Source organism: Corythoichthys intestinalis, chromosome 7, assembly GCF_030265065.1.
Source record: "Corythoichthys intestinalis isolate RoL2023-P3 chromosome 7, ASM3026506v1, whole genome shotgun sequence".
Taxonomy (NCBI): Eukaryota; Metazoa; Chordata; class Actinopteri; order Syngnathiformes; family Syngnathidae; genus Corythoichthys; species Corythoichthys intestinalis.
The window spans coordinates 41,710,009-41,729,761 of record NC_080401.1 but is presented as its reverse complement, the minus strand read 5'-3'; the positions used below and the strand labels follow the sequence as shown (position 1 = coordinate 41,729,761).

Sequence of the window (19,753 nt, the reverse complement as noted above, 5' to 3'; positions counted from 1 at the left end):
AAAATAAAAGTTTTAGTCCAAAAGTAAATAAAGGTTTATTGTAGCATCTACAAGGACAACACCAACTTTGTGAAGATAATAAACTCAGCAAGAAAAGCAGTACATGATTTTCAATTAAACCTACCTAGAACCCTGAAAAAAAAATTGTCCGAGCGTTTAACATCCTCTAGATTTACTGACACGAAAAGGAAACTGGCTCTGGTTTACATTGGCCAGTGTTTTACAAGGACGCTCGCCATTCTGGAGCTAACGCCAACGCTAGGAGTTACACTAAACGTCTGATGATCACTCAGCACAGATCTTTAAAGGCTAAAGCAACATTGCATATTCTTTCTTATCAAGATAAGAAAACAAGTCTCACAATGTTTCCAAACAAGCAAGATGGAGCGCAGCCTAGCTTGAGCTACATCCTAAACTCTGGTGAGGTGTCAGATGAAAACTGGAATTCGTCTCGTTATGTTCTAGTCTCCCAAGCCACATTTTTATCTTGTCATCGTCATGAAAAAATTGTTCGTTGCCGAAATATTTTCGCTATCGTCATTGTTGACGAAAAAAACACTGGATGGAAGCATTTTAAAAAATTGCAATCTAGATGTGCAAGTGCTTTGCTGACAGGTTTTGTTCCTGATATCGACAACTCCCTATTATGACTGAAGAAAAACTTTTCATCATTGTGGCATTGGTCATTCAAAATCGATATATTCTGATGTAAGTGACAAAAACAAGCTCTAAGTTTCTAGTCACCACGACTAAAGATGAGATTTGAATAATCTTTAAAAACTGTCACAAAATAATCCATTCCTGTGAGTGAGTTGTTTAAACAAAATGTAGAGGTGCCAAAAAAAAAACAAAAAAAAAAGATTCAAAACTGGCAGTTTTGACAACACTATATTAACTAAATTATCTTGGTGTACAAGAACTGATATTGGAAATAATCAGAAGGAGATGGACAGAGCCCCAATTGGCAATGCTTTTCTTGTTAGTTTTTTTTATTTAACCAAGGCAGCAAATATATTGAGATCTGCCACAATCCCGTGCTTTATGCACGGCTACACACTGTTGCTTTATTTTATCGCATTTATTGATTACTGTCATGCTGGTTCGATAGTACACCTTGTACGAGTACTTAGAGAAGGATTTTGCGAGATCTTTGGGCCTGTGATGAATGGGCACATAAAATTGGACCAACAGTGCATGCCAAAAATATTGGCACCCCTGCAATCCTGTCAGACAATGTTCAATTTCTCCCAGAAAATGATTGCAATTACAACTGATTTGGTAGTAATATCTTCATTTATTTTGCTTGCAATGAAAAAACACAAAAAAGCATGAAAATTTTTTAAAATCATTATCATTTTACAAAAAACTCCAAAAATGGGCTGGACAAATGTATTGGCACCCTCAGCCTAATACTTGGTAGCACTAACTTTCGACAAAATAACTGCGAACAACCGCTTCCTATATCCATTAATGAGATTCTTACAATGCTCTGCTGGAATTTTAGACCATTCGTCTTTGGCCAACTGCTCCAGGTCTCTGAGATTTGCCTTCTCCAAACTGCCATTTTAAGATCTCTCCAAAGGTGTTCTATGGGATTCAGGTCCGGACTCATTGCTGGTCACTTTAGAAGTCTCCAATGCTTTCTCGCAAACCATTTTCTAGTGCTTTTTCAAGTGTGTTTTTGGTCATTGTCATGCTGGAAGACCAATGACCTCTGAGGGAGACCCAGCTTTTTCACACTGGGCCCTACATTATGCTGCAAAATTTGTTGGTAGCCTTTAGATTTCATAATGCCATGCACGCGGTCAAGCAGTCCAGTGCCAAAGCAAAGGAACCTCTGCCGTGTTTGACGGTGGTGACTGTTTTCTTTTCTTTGAAGGCCTAGTTTTTTTTTTCCTGTAAACTCTATGTTGATGCCTTTTCCCAAAAAGCTGTACTTTTGTCTCATCTGACCAGAGAACATTCTTCCAAAAAGGGTTTGGCTTCCTCAGGTAAGTTTTGACAAACTTCAGCCTGGCTTTTTTATGTCTCTGGATCAGAAGTGGGGTCTTCCTGGATATCCTACCATAGAATCCCTTTTCATTCAGACGCCGACGGATAGTACTGGTTGACACTGTTGTACCCTTGGACAGCGGGACAGCTTGAAATTGTTTGGATGTTAGTCGAGGTTATTTATCCACCATACGCACAATCTTTCGTTGAAATCTCCCGTCAATTTTTCTTTTCACACAGTGAAACACAAGTTTTGCCACAGTGCCATGGGCTTTACACTTATTGATGACACTGCGCACGATAGACACAGGAACATTCAGGTCTTTGGAGATGGACTTGTAGCCTTGAGATTACCCATGCTTCCTCACAATTTTGCTTCTCAAATCCTCAGACAGTTCTTTGGTCTTCTTTCTTTTCTCATGCTCAATGTGGTTCACACAAGGACACAGGACAGAGGTTGAGTCAACTTTAATCCATTTTAATTGGCTGCAAGTGTTATTTGGTTATTGCCACCACCTGTTATGTGCCACAGGTAAGTAACAGGTGCTGGTAATTACGCAAATTAGAGAAGCATCACATGATTTTTCAAAGGGTGCCAATACTTTTTTCCGGCCCATTTTTGGAGTTTTGTGTAAAATGATAATAATTTAATTTTTTCCCCATTCTCTTTTGTGTTTTTCATTGCAAGTAAAATAAATTAAGATATTACTACCAAAGAATTTGTAATTGCATTAGTTTTCTGGGAGAAATTAAGCACTATCTGACAGAATTGCAGGGGTGCCAATACTTTTGGCCAGCACTGTATGCTACTTTTTTTTTTTAAAGCTGCACAATCTCCCGTGTAAAATGTGATGACTGAATTAAACGCATGGGAAATAGATTCATTTATGCTTCCTGCATTGGAGTGACAATTCCATCTGATTTGATGAGCCTCACATACAGAGTGAGGCTGTAATGAAGGACTGTAGTACAGTACCTAATAGACCCACAGTAGAGGTCTTCCGCAGTGTCTGAACTAGTTTTTTGTTGTTTTTTTTAACTCAGCGAAGCAAACAAACAAAACTGGTAAAACCTTACAAATGAATTGGGAATGCTGCATTTTTTTCAACGAATCATGAAGACAGACCTTTATAGAGTGTGATGCAGGGGTCCCCAAACTACGGCCCGCCCCCACATTTGGTCCGGCCCCCTGAACAATTCCCCCCCCCTTTTTTTTTTTTACTTGTGTTATTTATTCCCTGGCTTTTTCTGTAAGGTTATTATCGATTTAATTAATAGTGTTAATATTATATTATATTCAGGGGTGCACATAATTTTTTTGCCCAGGTTCTCAGAGGAGGACCTGAGATGTGACTTGGTCCTAATTGAGCTTGAGAGCTGACCCGCCTGATGCGATAAATTTATAACAAGCTTTACTTAGAGCCAATTAACTTTAATTAATTATATTAACAATTAATGCTTGATTAACATCAACTGGCACAACAAAATTGCCATTACTTTGAAGTGAAATGTAAAGAAATAAAAAGCACCAATTCAAAATAAAGGGCATTATGCGGCTCCCACATTAACTCCAAGCCTTTTTAAAAGTGGGATGTCCTCCTCATAAGACCTCATTGAACGTGCATGTTTAGCTTTGTAAAATGCGAGCAAAAACATGTTTGTCAGTGCATGTCGCTGTTCATTACCTTTATTCCGCCCTATTCCGCCACTTGTCCATAGGGCGAGTGGGGTCCTGTTTGACATCGATAGTTTGCTTAATTGCCACATGCTCTCTGTTTTTTTCGTGCTTTTCAAAGTTTGGATGGCTGAAATTCTTTGACCCTAGATAAAATGCGGTGCTCTTATCGGCAACATTGGGATTCTCACGGCACATTTTGTACCGCATTTCCGTGCGAGCATCATTTGCTTCTAGCCATGGTACCTCCTTTTTTTAATTAATCTTTATTATCTACTTTTGTTCCGTGTAGAATCCAGAAAGGGTTATTTGATTGTGGCTTTCTGAAAAACTATACATTTTTACATTTAGGCACTCCTGCAATCGTCACACTTTTTCTGTTACAAACTGACCCCGGCCCCTCATCAGAGAAGGGAAGAGTTATGTGGCCCTCACAGGAAAAGGTTTGGGGACCCCTGGACTGTGATGGAACAGGAAAATTACAGTAGGTTGTCTGCAGTTGTGTCTACAAACGCAAACATTTCCATGACGTCAACTTCATGCAACACAGATGTGAAGCAGAACAAGAAACAGTGGCTATATGACTAAATATAATTTTAACGGCGCACAGGAAAGCATAGGTTTTATACAATATTTTTAACAGCCTTCCAATTTTGCAAAGGATTTAACACTTGATACAGTATATTTTCCTCACATTTTGATTTGGAACACAATTTGCAGCATTTCCAATTAATTTGTATGTCTGAAAAAAGCACATAAATGAATTTTGAATTTAACTTTTTTTTTTTTCCACACTCTTGTTATTCTGAACACAGTATCGCAAAACCAGCAGTTCTGTCACACACAATAAGGCACCACACTTTAGAGAATAAACAAGTGATTTGAAGGTAGAGTAGATGCAGGACCTGTACTAATTGTGATTTTTTTTGTGTGTGTGTGTGTATATATACATAGAGATAGGGTTAGAGCGCATGCATGCAAGCACAGTGAGCGAGGAGGACGGGACAAGTCCACCACTGACGTCACAGCGAGACTGAGTCACAGGCTGGAGCAAGAGGAAGAAGAGGAGAAGGAGCTTGGAGGAGGTACAGAGACCCACCTATCGGACAGCGAATGCCTACTGTCTAGAGAATATTGACGACTGGTGCGCCGGCTCGACCCTGAGCCTGAGTCGATATCACTGCGCCCGTTGGTGGCCAAGTCTAAACTATCATAGGTTCTGGTAAAAGGAGCAGGGAAGGGGAGGGGGAAGAGGTAGGAGAGGAGCATGAGTAGAGCTCAATTTTGGAAAAAGAAACCACATCCGATTCATTAAAAAGGGTCCTTCCTCACTCAGACACTCACTCACTCACTCAAGTTCATATGCAAACTGTATACAAGAACCGTGAGCACCATCGTGCTTGTATACACTGAAGCAGGCTTATTCTCTTAGGGAGGAAGAACACAGCTGGGACAGAATGTACAACAAACTCGAACAAAACATGACTGCAGGGCCTGAGTCGTCCTCGAGGCCATATACTTGGACACTTCAAACAACATATTCATAAAGGAATACATAGTGTTAATTGTTTTGGGGTGATTTTATACATGGAATTTTTTCTCTATGTTTAAACAAAAAACCTAGCAGACACTTTATAAGGCACACCCAGACAATCTAAAGTGATGCATCATGCAGTGTAATTTTCGCTGGTCAGTAAAATCTACACTTGGAGTGGCAATAAACATCTTGAAGTCCCTAACCCTAACCTGAATTAAATCTGTTTAATTGCCTAAGTGCAATAGTCATTTAAATAAAACTCAAGCAAATGACAGGTTGTATCTTAGAAAAACTAAAAAGTGATCACTTAGATCTCGAGGCATGACTATTTGAAACAGCTCATTTGTTGTCGTTGCATTTTAATGATGCAGACACTGCAACTTACAAACGCGACAATAGATGGGTCATTCAATAATTTGACGATATTTTACTCCCACCCTTAACATTTTTAAATAGTCCCATACCAATATATTAAAACATTCCGTTTCTGAGTAAATTTAATTACAAATGTTTGATTTTCATAAAAGAATGCTTAAAAATATATACAGTGTGTCACAAAAGTGAGTACACCCCTCGCATTTCTGCAGATTCATGGGACAACAGTGACAAAATGACACTTTGGCACAACGAAAAGTAGTCTGTGTACAGCTTATGTAATAGAGTTAATTTATTTTCCCCTCAAAATAACTCAAAATATAGCCATTAATATCTAAACTCCTGGCAACAAAAGTCCACCCCTTAGAAACTACGTACATCGCTAAATGTCCAAATTGAGTACTGCTTTTCATTTTCCCTCCAAAATGTCATGTGACTTGTTACAGGCGTGCTGTCAGCATTGCTGCAGAGATTGAAGAGGTGGGGGGGGTCAGCCTGTTAGTGATCAGACCATACGCCGCACTCTACATCAAATTGGTGTGCATGGCTGTCACCCCAGGAGGAAGCCTGTTCTGAAGACGGTACACAAAAAGCCATAGGACATGGTTTCAGTTATCATGTGCTTTGTTGATATGTCTTCAGCAAACTGTTTGCGGGCGTCCTTCACATTTTGGAGGGAAAATGACAAGCAGTATTCAATTTGGACATTTAGGGATGTACGTAGTTTCTAAGAGGTGTACTCACTTTTGTTGCCATGGGTTTAGATACAGTATTAATGGCTATATTTTGAGTTGCTTTGAGGGGAAACTAAATCAACTCTATTATTTAAGCTGCACACAGACTACTATTCATCATGTCAAATTGTCATTTTGTCAGTGTTGTCCCATGAAAAGATATACTTAAATATATGCAGGAATGCGCTGGGTGTACTCACTTTTGTGATAAACTGCATCTAACAAATATCAAACAAATATGTAGTACGCCCTAAAATGCATTTTTTTTCTTGCCCCCCAATGACCAAAGTGTATCTAAAATAAAATAGTTAAAATGAAATTAAGATTTATTTTCTTTCTTTTTTTGGGGGGGGGATTATTAGTTGTTTACATTTGCTGTCTCTTGTAAATGTGGGACCATTTGTAGTGATAAACAATATTTCAAATATTAACAATTATTTGTACAACGTGCATCCCACAACATGCATGCAATCTTGTTACCAAGACATTTTCATCATGGAAAAAGAAGAACAACGAGGTGAATCCAATAATATATATAAAATAGTTAGTCTTGATTGAATATCTCACTCGCAAGCCTGTTATGCATATAATCAGAACACCCCACCCCTTTACTTATTTACATACAGTAAATGCGTTTGTCCTCTTGTCCAGCAGTAACAGCTAGCTAAAAATAGCATATGTATGGATTTGTAACCGTTACTGTGATTTTGCAAAAATATTGTAAGTTAAAAAAAAAACATATAATAAAAGTGATACCAAGCCTTTGAGACTTTATTACCTATTAACGAATTGGTAGCAAGCGACCAGAGAAAAGTCTTTTTTTTTTTTTTAAAGATTAATGCCAAAATGTCCTCAAGTTTTATAATATATACTTAAATTAATCTTTTACAACAAATTTGCATTGTCAGTTGGTTAGATAACAGTAGGATCTCACAAAACCTATATTAAAGATGCCATTGTTGCTTTTTTACAGTACAATCCACTTGCATTGGGGCCAGTGATCCATTATATCTCGTCAGTAAAAGGAGCTATGATGTAAAAACACACCATTGCAGGACTGCAGTAAAAGAGTATTACTTGTCATTTTCAATCAAATGATTATGACGCACGTTGAAGGTTGTTTGGCCTTGGCAGTGGTCTGCAATCTATCGGGTGCTATTCTAGAATAGACAATAATAGAAAGCCTCTATAATCACTAGCAAAGCAGTACAAGGAAATTAAAAGTGATTCATCTTGTAAAGTTCATTTGCTAATATAACTGTTGCATTAGATCTAATTAGATTGTGTGGGTGTACCTAATGAGTATATTCTCTTTCTGTATTAGCTATCTTGATAATCTCCATGGCAACCCAAACGTTGCACAACAGCCAGTTGATTCAATTTGAGCAAAAGGTGGTGTTGACTAAAGAGATACGCTACCTCATGTCCCGGTGGTCATAATCCATGTCATCGTCGTAAGAGTGTCTGTAGTGCTGTTGCCTGATGGGATACTGGTGCATGGAGGCGTTGGGTTGAGATGTAGTGTAAAAAGGAGGCGGCATGCTGTTACTGGTCTCGCTGCGGTAGTCACTGTCCCTGTCGTCCACTGCGCTGTCTGGGTCATCATCTGTTCACAAACAAAATGTGTTGAGATGAGATGAAGAGGATAGGACAAGGGAAAATTTGCAAATAAGATGTAATAAGAAGAGCAGCATAAGGTTATTTGGGAAAAGTCACAAGGAGATCATTATTTGCAGATCGGACAGACTGAAGATTTATGACCAGAAGTGCATAAAGACTTACTTTGCTGATCTCCCCACAGACTCCAATTACCTAGAAGATAGGGTGATACAAAAACCACATTACGATCATAAATAAAGTACATACAGTACAGTGGAAGGGGAGGGGGTGAAGGTTCCAGATTGGCTCTCCCTTGACGCATGCATAGATTTAACGTTTGCAATTTATAACAACCACTTTATTGTCATTTCACATCTAGCAGTTATACAATCACTATTCCCAACAATTGCAACCTCTTGTCCAGTTGTTAAATGAGCCTAGGAGTAGGGAGTGCAGTCACATAAAAAAGAAACCAAAAGGGGAATTGAATGCAGTAGGAGTGGTTGTTTGCTTCACACTCACAGCACTGCGTGGATGGCGCTTGCAGAGGCCTCTCTTGCTCCTCTTGATAGGCATACTGTGGATGTAAATAAAAAAGAAAAATAATAAATCATTATATAGTTGCAGGTAGAAGATTGTGAAGACTCATTATGAGCATTCTATTTTCATTAATTTGGGGGAGTTGTGGGGGTAATAATTTATTTGAACTGTTCTTTTTACTGCCCGCCCTTTCTCTTGATGTCATTAATACTCATTATTATGCACACTTGTATGCAACTCTATTAGTGTGTATGTGTGTGTGTGTATAACTGATGTCACAAAATGGCTACGCTCATAAGCGGCGTCTTTTTTGTGTTTAAACATTATTTTCTCCATTATAAGAGATCGAAGAAATATGTTATTTGCATACTTACAGTGGGGCAAATAAGTATTTAGTCAACAACTAATTGTGCAAGTTCTCCTACTTGAAAATATTAGAGAGGCCTGTAATTGTCAACATGGGTAAACCTCAACCATAAGAGACACAATATGGAAAAAAAAAAGAAAGAAAATCACATTGTTTGATTTTTTAAGAATTTATTTGCAAATCATGGTGGAAAATAAGTATTTGGTCAATACCAAAAGTTCATCTCAATACTTTGTTATGTACCCTTTGTTGGCAATAACGGAGGCCAAACGTTTTCTGTAACTCTTCACAAGCTTTTCACACACTGTTGCTAGTATTTTGGCCCATTCCACCATGCAGATCTCCTCTAGAGCAGTGATGTTTTGGGGCTGTCGTTGGGCAACACGGACTTTTAACTCCCTCCACAGATTTTCCATGGGGTTGCTGATAGAAGGAGATTTTCACTCAAAATCTCTCGATACATAGCCCCATTCATTTTTTCCTTTACACAGATCAGTCGTCCTGGTCCCTTTGCCCCAAAAAAAAACAGCCCCAAAGAATGATGTTTCCACCCCAATGCTTCACAGTGGGTATGGTGCAATTCAGTATTCTTTTTCCTCCAAACACGAGAACCTGTGTTTCTACCAAGAAGTTCTATTTTGGTTTCATCTGACCATAACACATTCTCCCAGTCCTCTTCTGGATTATCCAAATGCTCTCTAGCGAACCGCAGACGGGCCTGGATGTGTACTTTCTTCAGTAGGGGGACACGTCTGGCAGTGCAGGATTTGAGTCCCTGGCGGCGCATTGTGTTACTGATAGAAGCCTTTGTTACTGTGGTCCCAGCTCTCTGTAGGTCATTCACTAGGTCCCCCCGTGTGGTTCTGGGATTTTTGCTCACCGTTCTTGTTATCATTTTGACGCACGGGGTGAGGAGGGAGTTGAAAGTCCGTGTTGCCCAACAGCAGCCCCAAAGCATCACTGCTCTAGAGGAGATCTGCATGGAGGAATGGGCCAAAATACCAGCAACAGTGTGTGAAAAGCTTGTGAAGAGTTACAGAAAACGTTTGGCCTCCATTATTGCCAACAAAGGGTACATAACAAAGTATTGAGATGAACTTTTGGTATTGACCAAATACTTATTTTCCACCATGATTTGCAAATAAATTCTTTAAAAATCAAACAATGTGATTTTCTGTTTTTTTTTTCCCCACATTCTGTCTCTCATGGTTGATGTTTACCCATGTTGACAATTACAGGCCTCTCTAATATTTTCAAGTGGGAGAACTTGCACAGTTAGTGTTTGACTAAATACTTATTTGCCCAACTGTAAATACTTCAGGTGATGTCAATTCCTTTATGTCACAAACTTTGTGCAATTAGTCTCCATTTCCAGATTCAAACACAAGAGCAAGTATAAGAAATGGGCAAGCATAGGAAAAATAGATACAGTGAAGGACACAAACACTTCTTACATCTTGCTCTCTCATGGCATTCAGTTGCTCAAGCTTCTTGGCCCAATATTGTGCCTCTTCTTCTGGAATGTCTGCAGTGAATATAAAAATATCCATGTACATTTAATTTGATATTGATAATAACAGCCGATTCAAATAATTTGTAATGGAGACCAAAAATGTCAACAAAAAGGCAAACCTAGTGGCAGTTCGAAGCGTGTGTCCAGCAGCAGCCTGTGAAAGGTTGGATCTTTGGTGCCGCAGATTTCATTCTCCGCCATGATCACATTGGAGTCCAGTGTTAACCATTGACCTGGACCATCCTGGGGATGGAAGAGAAGCAGTGTAACTTTGGACGAAAAGATAGCCAGACTATCAATCAGTGGTACTAATGCTGTTTTCCAGCATTTGCTCTACCATCAAAAATATGATAAGGGTAAATGTAGGACACACCTCATTGGACTGCCGGATGCTACTTAGTGGGATCCATAAGGTGCCCACCATCGTGTCCCAGATGAGGCCCTTATTCCACACCTCAACTGTAAGGCCAAGGTCCAGTCGGTTTATCTCGCTATAATTTGGGGACAGGAGGAAGGAGAAAGTTCAACAAGGATAAAAATAATCAGATCAAAAAGGTACTTTAAATCTGGGAATTTGATAATGTGCCCAATGTGTTTGAAGTGTTATATTTCCATAAAATACTTGTAAACATATAATTCATCATAAAGGCCTGCACTTAACTGACGGATAAATACTGTAATTGAATCTGTTTGGGGAGACAATGAATTGGAAAAAGAAATGCTGATTGTCAGGTAGGCTGACAGTGAATGATCAATGGTAGTCCCTCCCAGACAAAATTAATTGGACTTCTATCAATTAGCATCAAGCTACACAGACTATTGACGCCAAGCTGATTTCAAAGCAAATAAACCCTTAGCCTCCAAAAATTCAATCTTAACACACACACTACGTGGAATAAAAAGTTAAAAACGTTGTTATCTCTGAGACTGAGTCACATTCTGCGGAAAGACAAAGACATCATCCAGGTGAGTGGGTATTTGGGATCGGATTCGCCCAAAAACAATCTTCTCACTTAACATCCCTCAGCAGCAAGCAGTCAAGCCTCCCTAGGTCTTGGCTTAACTGATTCAAATCCTAATAATATCCACAGCCTTGATATGAAAATGCAACTCAGTTTCCCTGAAAGCCGAGGATATTATCTGGTGAATGGCAGCATCTTGTGCAGCTTCATAAAAGTCGGAAAAATGAGAAGAGGAAATGAGCGGAAGAGGGTGAGGTACAGAAGGAGCTTCTGAGCTGAGCTGTAAATCTTATTTACTCAAGCTTCTTGGATATATTTTCACTGCCATATGACGCTTTTTGTCTTAAGTCTATCCACACCATCCAATTTTTACACTGTCTCTCGCTCAACGACAGCTGGGAAAGGATACAGGATATTTACGCGGCGAGACGTCTACACAATGCCCAGTGCTCACGCATGCGCACATCAGTTAAAAGCGGGGAGTACTTACTATTTTTGTTTTTCTTGAGTCTTTTATTGCCTTACATTTCCTCAAAATACTTTGTGCATGTGTTTCCCTCTCATACTTTTAAGCAATTTGTTTTCTGTTGCTTTAAAGCAGATTGTTGATCTGTTGACGACATTAGTCATGTAGCGTATTTAAAACACCCTTATTTAATATTACAACGTCTAAGTATTTTCTTAAGGCATTTTTGAGTACGTTTTGCTTGTATGCATCTCAACAAAACAAGCTGAAAGTGCACCATAGTACTTTGGGTGGCAAATTTGCCTCTTGTAGTGCGTTTCGCCAATGTAGCTCATTTTGGCAGAACACCAGGCCACCGGTTTTCTGCCCAAAAATGCCTTAAGAAAATACTAAAACCAGTGTTGTTAATCTTACTTTAAAAAAGTAATTAATTACAGTTACATATTACTGCTCCCAAAAAGTAATTGCGTTAGTAACTCAGTTACCTGAATATAAGAGTAATGAGTTACTTGGCAAAGTAACTGATGATAATTTTCATGTTTTTTTTTCTTCTTCTTCTTCTTCTTTTTAAAAAAAAAAGAACAGGTCACACAATGTGAAGTTTAAAGGGTTTTTGGGACAATTGGTCCTAGCCCAATTCTTTACCCTAAACTTACCTAGACACAGAGGTATTGCGGATATTGCGATAACTAGATAGTAACCTTTGCGATGTGTGGAAGTCATTTAATGCTGTGGATCAACCGTTAAAGTTAAAAATCGCTCCCGTTATTGCATTAGTTCCCTTCTGTCTACTTTCGACATGTGTTCGTTTTAAAACTGTTCCATCATTTAAAGATAGATTTAAGTCAAGATTTTGCCGTTTTAGGAGCGTTTTAGATAAAAAGTTACTTAAGTTCGCTAGGAAGGATCTCTGCAACTGAGAAGTATACTGCTTTAAGATAGCGGCTGTTTACTAACGCATCTAGTTCTTCTTACAGTACATGTTGCTAATGCCACCGTGTCTGTCATTCTCATCTAGCTCTTTGTATATTGGATATCTACGGTAGCATCATGTGGGCGTAGTTTGTAGGCTATCGGCTACAGTCAGGTATTATTGGAGGTACCTAGCATCACGTTTGTAACCAGCTTGCCTCCTCCCCACCCTGCTCTGCTCTCTCGTCTCCGTGAGTCCATCTCTCTCAGACTTTTCTCGCGTCATTCAACCGATATGGTAACGCATAGTAACGCACGCCTTTCCCGCCTCAGTAACGGTAACAGTGTTGCCAAGATGAGAAAAGTAACTCACGACTGAAAAAAATAACGCCGTTACTAACGCTGTTACATTCTAACGCCGTTATTAACAACACTGACTAAAACATAGTGATATCAAATAAGGGTGGTTGAAATATGCTACGTGACTAATATCGTCAACAGATCAACACTCTGCTACAAGTCTACCACAAGAAAACAACATGCACAATATAACGGCTGCAGCTATCGATTATTTAGGTAATCGATTAATCTATCAATTAGTTCGGATAATCGCATAATCAGATTACGAACCTTTAATGCGTTGCAAAATAAATTTTAGGATACGTAAAACAAATGAACAAGTGCTTGCAACAATATTTATTTTGGCTTTCTAAAAGTTCTCTTTCAAAAGAGCATTAAATGCGAATACAAAATAAAAAGTGTCTCTTCAAGCTGCAGAATTGCACTTTTCACATAACATTTCACAGGAGCAATATTTTTATTTAAAAAAAAAAGAAATTAAAATACCTGAGTTTAGACTCAAATGATATAAAATAATTAATAAATGAGGATCTAAGTACAACAAAAGAACAATTGGCTAATCTGCACAGCAAAAGTCGGCTAGCTTAAATGTGATAAAAAGCAAAAACATACATATTAGCGCAAACAAAAACTTACAACCTTATGTTGGTCTTAACAAGGAGCAGCTGGATCCAGCCATGTTAGATGACTTATGCTATATTAACTGTTGCTACTAGAGGGCACTGTATCCACCCAAATCAATAAAACTAAATGCAACTTTCAAAACAAACCATTACAACTTCACTCTAAACAAATCCTCGAAGCAGCAAAGTTTGATTCGAAGCTTTTTTTTTTCTAATTGAATTATGTATGTTGTGGGGTGGTGTGGCTCAGTGGTAGAGTAGTTGTCCCCCAACCCAGAGGTTGTGGGTTCAATTCTCCGCCCTGATGAACTCGTCTAAGTGTCCTTGAGCAAGACACTGAACCCCACGTTGCTCCTGGTGCTGCGTCACCAGCAGGTGGATGGCGAGATAGTGTAAAGCGCTTTGAGCGCCTTGAAATGTGGAAAAGCGCTATATAAGTATAACACCATTTACCATGTATCTAATCTAATATATATATATATATATACTGTGTATATATGTATATATAGTACATGTATAAAATATAATAATACTTTATATATACACATATATACATACAGACATAGCGTATGTAACAGACAACTCCGGTTGCAACCACAATTGAACCTAGTTACCATGTCCCAAACTTCAGAGTTCTTTCCAAAACCCGATTAGTTAACGTGGTGAGTCACAGCTGAATAAATCACAAAAGGAACATTCGCCCAGTGAGAGGAAACGTCTCACGCCCACTCGTCTCATCCTTCCACTCATTACTCAAAACACAGAAGACACAAAGAAATGACAGTTGCCCGCAGACTGATGTTTGAAAAGTTGTGTGGCGGAACGTATGAACTTGAAAATTTTATTTTTAAATTTACATCTGTTTGTACGTTTTTAAGTTTTAATATTAGGGCTTTTTGTAGAAGTCATTTAAATGACCTTTTATAGGGCGCTCAACTCATTGCCTGCCATTGATGGTGTTAGGCACCTAATCTTTACTTTAAGTACTGGCAGCAACTATTCGCCAAAATGGATTTGATGTCCAGCGTCTTCAGTGGCAATGAAATTGCCAGTTCTCTCAGTTTAAATGAATTGGTCTGTTGTCAATGGCAAGGTGAATACAATAAAATTAAACTACCCCCCCAAAAAATATATATGTTTTAGAGTGTTATTGGGTGCCATAACTAGTATTGGGGCATACATGACACAGAATGTGATGTCCACATATACAGTGTATTACAAAAGTGAGTACACCCCTCGCATTAAGATAAGTGTGTCATGCTTACAGTCAAGCATGGTGGTGGGAATGACCCCCCCCCCACCTCTTCAATCTCTGCAGCAATGCTGACAGCACTCCTGTAACGAGTCACATGACATTTTGGCGGGAGAATGACAAGCAGTACTCAATTTGGACATTTCGGGATGTATGTAGTTCCTGTGCGGTGTACTCACTTTTGTTGCCAGTGGTTTAGATATTAATGGCTATATTTTGAGTTATTTTGAGGGGAAAATAAATTTACTGTATTATATAAGCTGCACACAGACTACTTTTCATTGTGTCAAAGTGTCATTTTGTCAGTGTTGTCCCATGAAAAGATATACTTAAATATCTGCAGAAATGCGATGGGTGTACTCACTTTCGTAATACACTGTATGGATGCCAGGCCTTTATAGTTTTTTTTTTTTTTTTTTTAATTCCCAAAAACGGCCACTTGCCCAATAAAGGGATAAACACTCAACTGCTTAAGAGTGCCTCATTGTTAATTGTGCTGGTATACTTCGTAAAATGATGAGTTTGATAAACAGATTAATAAATAAAAAAAGGCATATGGATGACAAAGTTATAAATGCCACAGCAGAAACTGCCTGCTGAGCCCTTCAGGGAGACAATTGTGTGAGTGTAATCTATAGCACCCACACTTAAAGCACCCAGTAAAACACTGGAGCTGGAATGCCACCGTAAAACCATTGCTGGTTCCCTGTAAAACCAGTCTTAACAAACACAAAATATTTGTTGCATGTCCTCCCGAAAAAATCCTGATGATTGCTGCAGGCTATGTAAATGTGTCTTATTATATGGCAGGTGGCAAGATGAGAAGAAGAAAAGGATGAACTGCACTAGCGATAGAACTGTTCAAAAAAGAGAGCGTGACTCACAACATAAAATCCTGCTCCCAGCACGGCTGACTGCCGCGCACTGCGATGGTGGTGCTCTTGACATTCTGCACCTTCAGGGTCACATAAGTGTTGAATTTTTCTGCAGGACGCATAAAAATAACACAGATGAATATCCTAAGTATTGCGACACATGAGAAGCAAGCCAGTTAGTAAAAATCTTACCTTGTGGTCCATCAAGCTTGGCTTTTTTCACTGTAAAGACAAGATATTAAGATATCAATGTGCATATGTGAAAAAAACAAATGTTGCTTCCACATTTGATTAATCTAAAATAGAAGCGTCAAACTCTTTGTTGTAGGCCACATGGTAGTTTTAGCTTCTTTTGGAGGGCCATTGTGTCTGCTTACATTTAAAATGCTATGACGGCATCATATTATTTTGTATATTGTACGTTATTACCGTACTTTCCGGATTATAAGGCGCACCTGACTATAAGCCGCCACCCACCAAATATGACAAGAAAACGGCATTTGTTGATAGATAATCCATATCAAACTCTAAACCGCAGCTGTCCTCACAGCATTATAGGATATTTACACCAAAAGATATTAACCGGTAACACATTATTTGAGAGCGGCGTCATAAGACTGTCATAAGGCCGTCATAATTATGACATGACACTGTCATGACTCATGAGTAGGGATGGGAATTGATACGATTTTTACGATTCCGATTCCATTATCGATATTGCTTAACGATTCGATTCTTTATCGATTCTCTTATCGATTCTAATTTCGGGAAAAAGAAGAACAAACATTTTGATTGGCATCAAGTTTGTTTAATCAGAAGTTACAACCTTACAAACTCACAACGAGGTCAAAAGAGGCCCAAAGCCTCAATGTTAACTGTGGCAATAAGTGGCAAATGCACAAGAATGTGTAACATTTTACTGAAACATTTTTCTAATAGAAATAAAAAATATTGGTATATTTTGGCATATAGGTCGTTGTTCTGCCTTCGGCAATGTCCCCAAACTTTTTCCTGTGAGGGCCAAATAACTTTTCCCTTCTCTGATGAGAGGCCGGGGTCAGTTTGTAACAGAAAAAGTGTGACGATTGCAGGAGTGCGTAAATGTAAAAAAATTATTGTTTTTCAGAAAGCCACAATCAAATAACCCTCTGTGGAATCTTCACGGAACAAAAGTAAATAAAATAAAAATAATAACATAATATAATAATAATAATAAATAATAATAGCACTATTAATTAAATAGATAATAACCAAATAACCCTCTCTGAGTTATTCACGGAAAAAGGCCAGGAAATAAATAACACTACTGAGGGAGAAAAAAACAAAAAAAATTCAAAATGCTCTCTGGAATTGTTCAGGGGGCCGGACCAAATATGGAGCCGCGGGCCGTAGTTTGGGGACCCCTGTTTTTATTTACCAGCATATTGAAATGCATGCCTTTTAGTTTTTATGGCGCTTTCACGCTCAAGTGGTGGCGCCCTTGCGCTTCCTCACGCGAAGAAGAGCGCGAAGAAGAAGAAATGCCGCATCCAAGCCAGTGAGCGAGTTAGTGAGAAAGGGAAACACTGCCACGAGCCTACGTTCTTTGTTACTGTTTGTAAAATATCCACAGAGCCAACGCCTGTATGTATCATCTTCTGTGTTGTTGTTGTGTGTTTCCACTCGCGATCGGACACTTAAATCCAGTTGTGTAGTGGTTTAAACGATGTGCTAATGCTAGCGAACGCATGCTAACTGTTTTTTAATGACTGTGTTAGGAGCTAATCATTGCTGATTTACGTTGATGCGAACCTGTTTGTTATTGGGGACGAAATTGATTTGTTTCATTTCTATTTTTAGTTTCAAGTGATGGTTGAATAAAGTCAGCAAATTATACCAACGTCTTCTGCATCGTCATTTGGGAGTTTAGCTAGCTGTATAGCCAGGACTGAGCCTTAGCGTCTCGGTGAGGACAGTGCAGTCTATTCCCTCCCGATGCAGTTATTTCCATCTTGCAATAACTGCAAGTCGCTTTGTTGTAATTTTTCCTCGTGAAGTGAAGACACACTTTCGAGCGTTCGAACCTACGTCATTGTTATGTTTACGGCGGCAACGCTCGTGCTAAACTATCGTAACCTTTCATTTTCACCCTTTTTCCTGGTGAAGTGTAGCCAAATTTTGGAGCGAGTGGTTCTTGGCGCCATGCTAGTTTGATGCGTCTGGACAACAAGACACGTCACGACGCAATATGCGTCTTTAGGGATCGTTAAAGGGATCATAAGGCTTTTTCATTGTGATGTCGAGGCCTCGAAACACTCGAACCGGTGTTCTGCCAAAATATCCTACAACGGCGAAACGTCCTACATTAGTCGATTTTGACACCTAAAGTACTACCGTGCGCTCTAAACTTGTTTTGTTTAGATGCATACAGGAATAAGGTACTTAAAAAATGACTGCAGAAAATACTTAAATGTAGTTATATCAAATAAGGACGGTTTAAACACGCTACGTCACTAATGTGGTCAACTGCTTCAAAGCTAACACAAAAAAACACAATGGTTAAAAGTATGAGAGGGTAATACATGCAAAAAGTATCTTTGAGGCTGTGAAAAGGTTCTAAATAACTAAATAAAAACAAAAATAGTGAGTAATCGCCGCCTCTAACCGATGTGCGCATGCGTGTGAATGCATGCGCAAGCGCCCTGAGCATTGTGTAGGACGTTTCGCCGCGTAGTAAGGAATGGCCGAACACCGGTTCTGAATTGATATCGGATTTCGATTCCCATCCCTACTCATGAGTAGGAGTGGGAACTTCTTGGTACATCACAATATGATACGATTTGCGATACAAAGCTCACGATAACGATGGTCTGACGATATGGTGATACAACGATTATCGATACATTGGTCAGGAAATCATTCGAGGTTATTCTACAAACAACTAATAAACAGAAAAGCTTCTGCTGTGAATTGGAATGAGTTTATCACTAGTAGACATCCAATCCATTTGAACTGGGAGGGTGGCAGCGAATGAACGAATTCATTCGCTGCCATCCCTTCCACTTCAAACCGATTGAACGTTGATGGCCGTCAGTGGCAGCCAATGCCAGGCAATGAGATAATTTTGGGCCATTTAAGATAATTTTCCTGTTGATTTTCAGTTACTTCCTGTTGATTTTGGAGTATTCTATGGGTCACTTCCTGTTTATTTTGAGTTAGAGAACAGGAAGTGACCTGGGAATCACCCGAATGAATAGACAGTGACTCAAACCCAACAGGAAATGACCTGTAAATGCCCCGAAAATCGGACCGAATGACTGTAAATGCTCTGGTTTTGAATAGAAAAAAAGTTACCAGTCTAAATTGATTGGGCGTCAAGCACCCGTCAATGGCAGCCTTAGAGTTAACTGAGACGCTATTGTGGTGGAAGATTTTGGTAGCAACTTGTTGGTTCCTTTTTTTGTTTAAAAAAAAATAAAAATAAAAAGACACTGACACCTTTTTAAAACGATAAATCGATTTTTGGCAGGAGCATATCGATAACCTTTTGGGATACAAAGTATCACAATATATTACTATTTCGATATTTTGTCACACCCCTACTCATGCGCATTAATGAATGCTTATGACATGTCATTTGGTGTCATCCGGCAAATTATCATACTTTTGGATTGATGTAAAAGATCCGAGCTTGACATAAATGGAGTTAGTGACAAAATGGCTAGGTTCACAGTTAATGCACAGTTCCGATTTTTTGTCATATCAGTTTTTGTGGCGTGCCCGTTCAAACTGCGTTTGTCCATTGAGTCCGCTCAAGTATTACGCTTGCGCACTAATTCGCAGTCTGACACACGCTGAGGAAATTGACCTGTGTACGCAGAAGCATAAAAAAAAAATATATATATATATACTCTCTGTGCGTGCATGACGCACACATAAGCCTTATGTGTGTGCGACAGATGCCCAGACTCGGCCATGTAAGCAATACTGAA

At 39.0% G+C, this 19,753-nt stretch overlaps 1 protein-coding gene across 1 annotated transcript in view; it reads right to left on the bottom strand.

The window, feature by feature from the left end:
• The window catches only part of unc13a (unc-13 homolog A (C. elegans)), a 102,985-nt gene that overhangs the window by 62,833 nt on the left and 20,399 nt on the right, over positions 1–19,753 (bottom strand). Inside the window, exons 2-10 of the mRNA XM_057840298.1 lie at positions 15,975–16,004; positions 15,792–15,891; positions 10,706–10,823; positions 10,452–10,575; positions 10,274–10,344; positions 8,435–8,489; positions 8,096–8,125; positions 7,733–7,919; positions 4,767–4,886 (exon numbers count right to left, since the gene is read on the bottom strand). Of these exons, the coding sequence (XP_057696281.1) occupies positions 4,767–4,886; positions 7,733–7,919; positions 8,096–8,125; positions 8,435–8,489; positions 10,274–10,344; positions 10,452–10,575; positions 10,706–10,823; positions 15,792–15,891; positions 15,975–16,004 (835 nt within the window). The remainder of the gene's footprint in view (positions 1–4,766; positions 4,887–7,732; positions 7,920–8,095; positions 8,126–8,434; positions 8,490–10,273; positions 10,345–10,451; positions 10,576–10,705; positions 10,824–15,791; positions 15,892–15,974; positions 16,005–19,753) is intronic.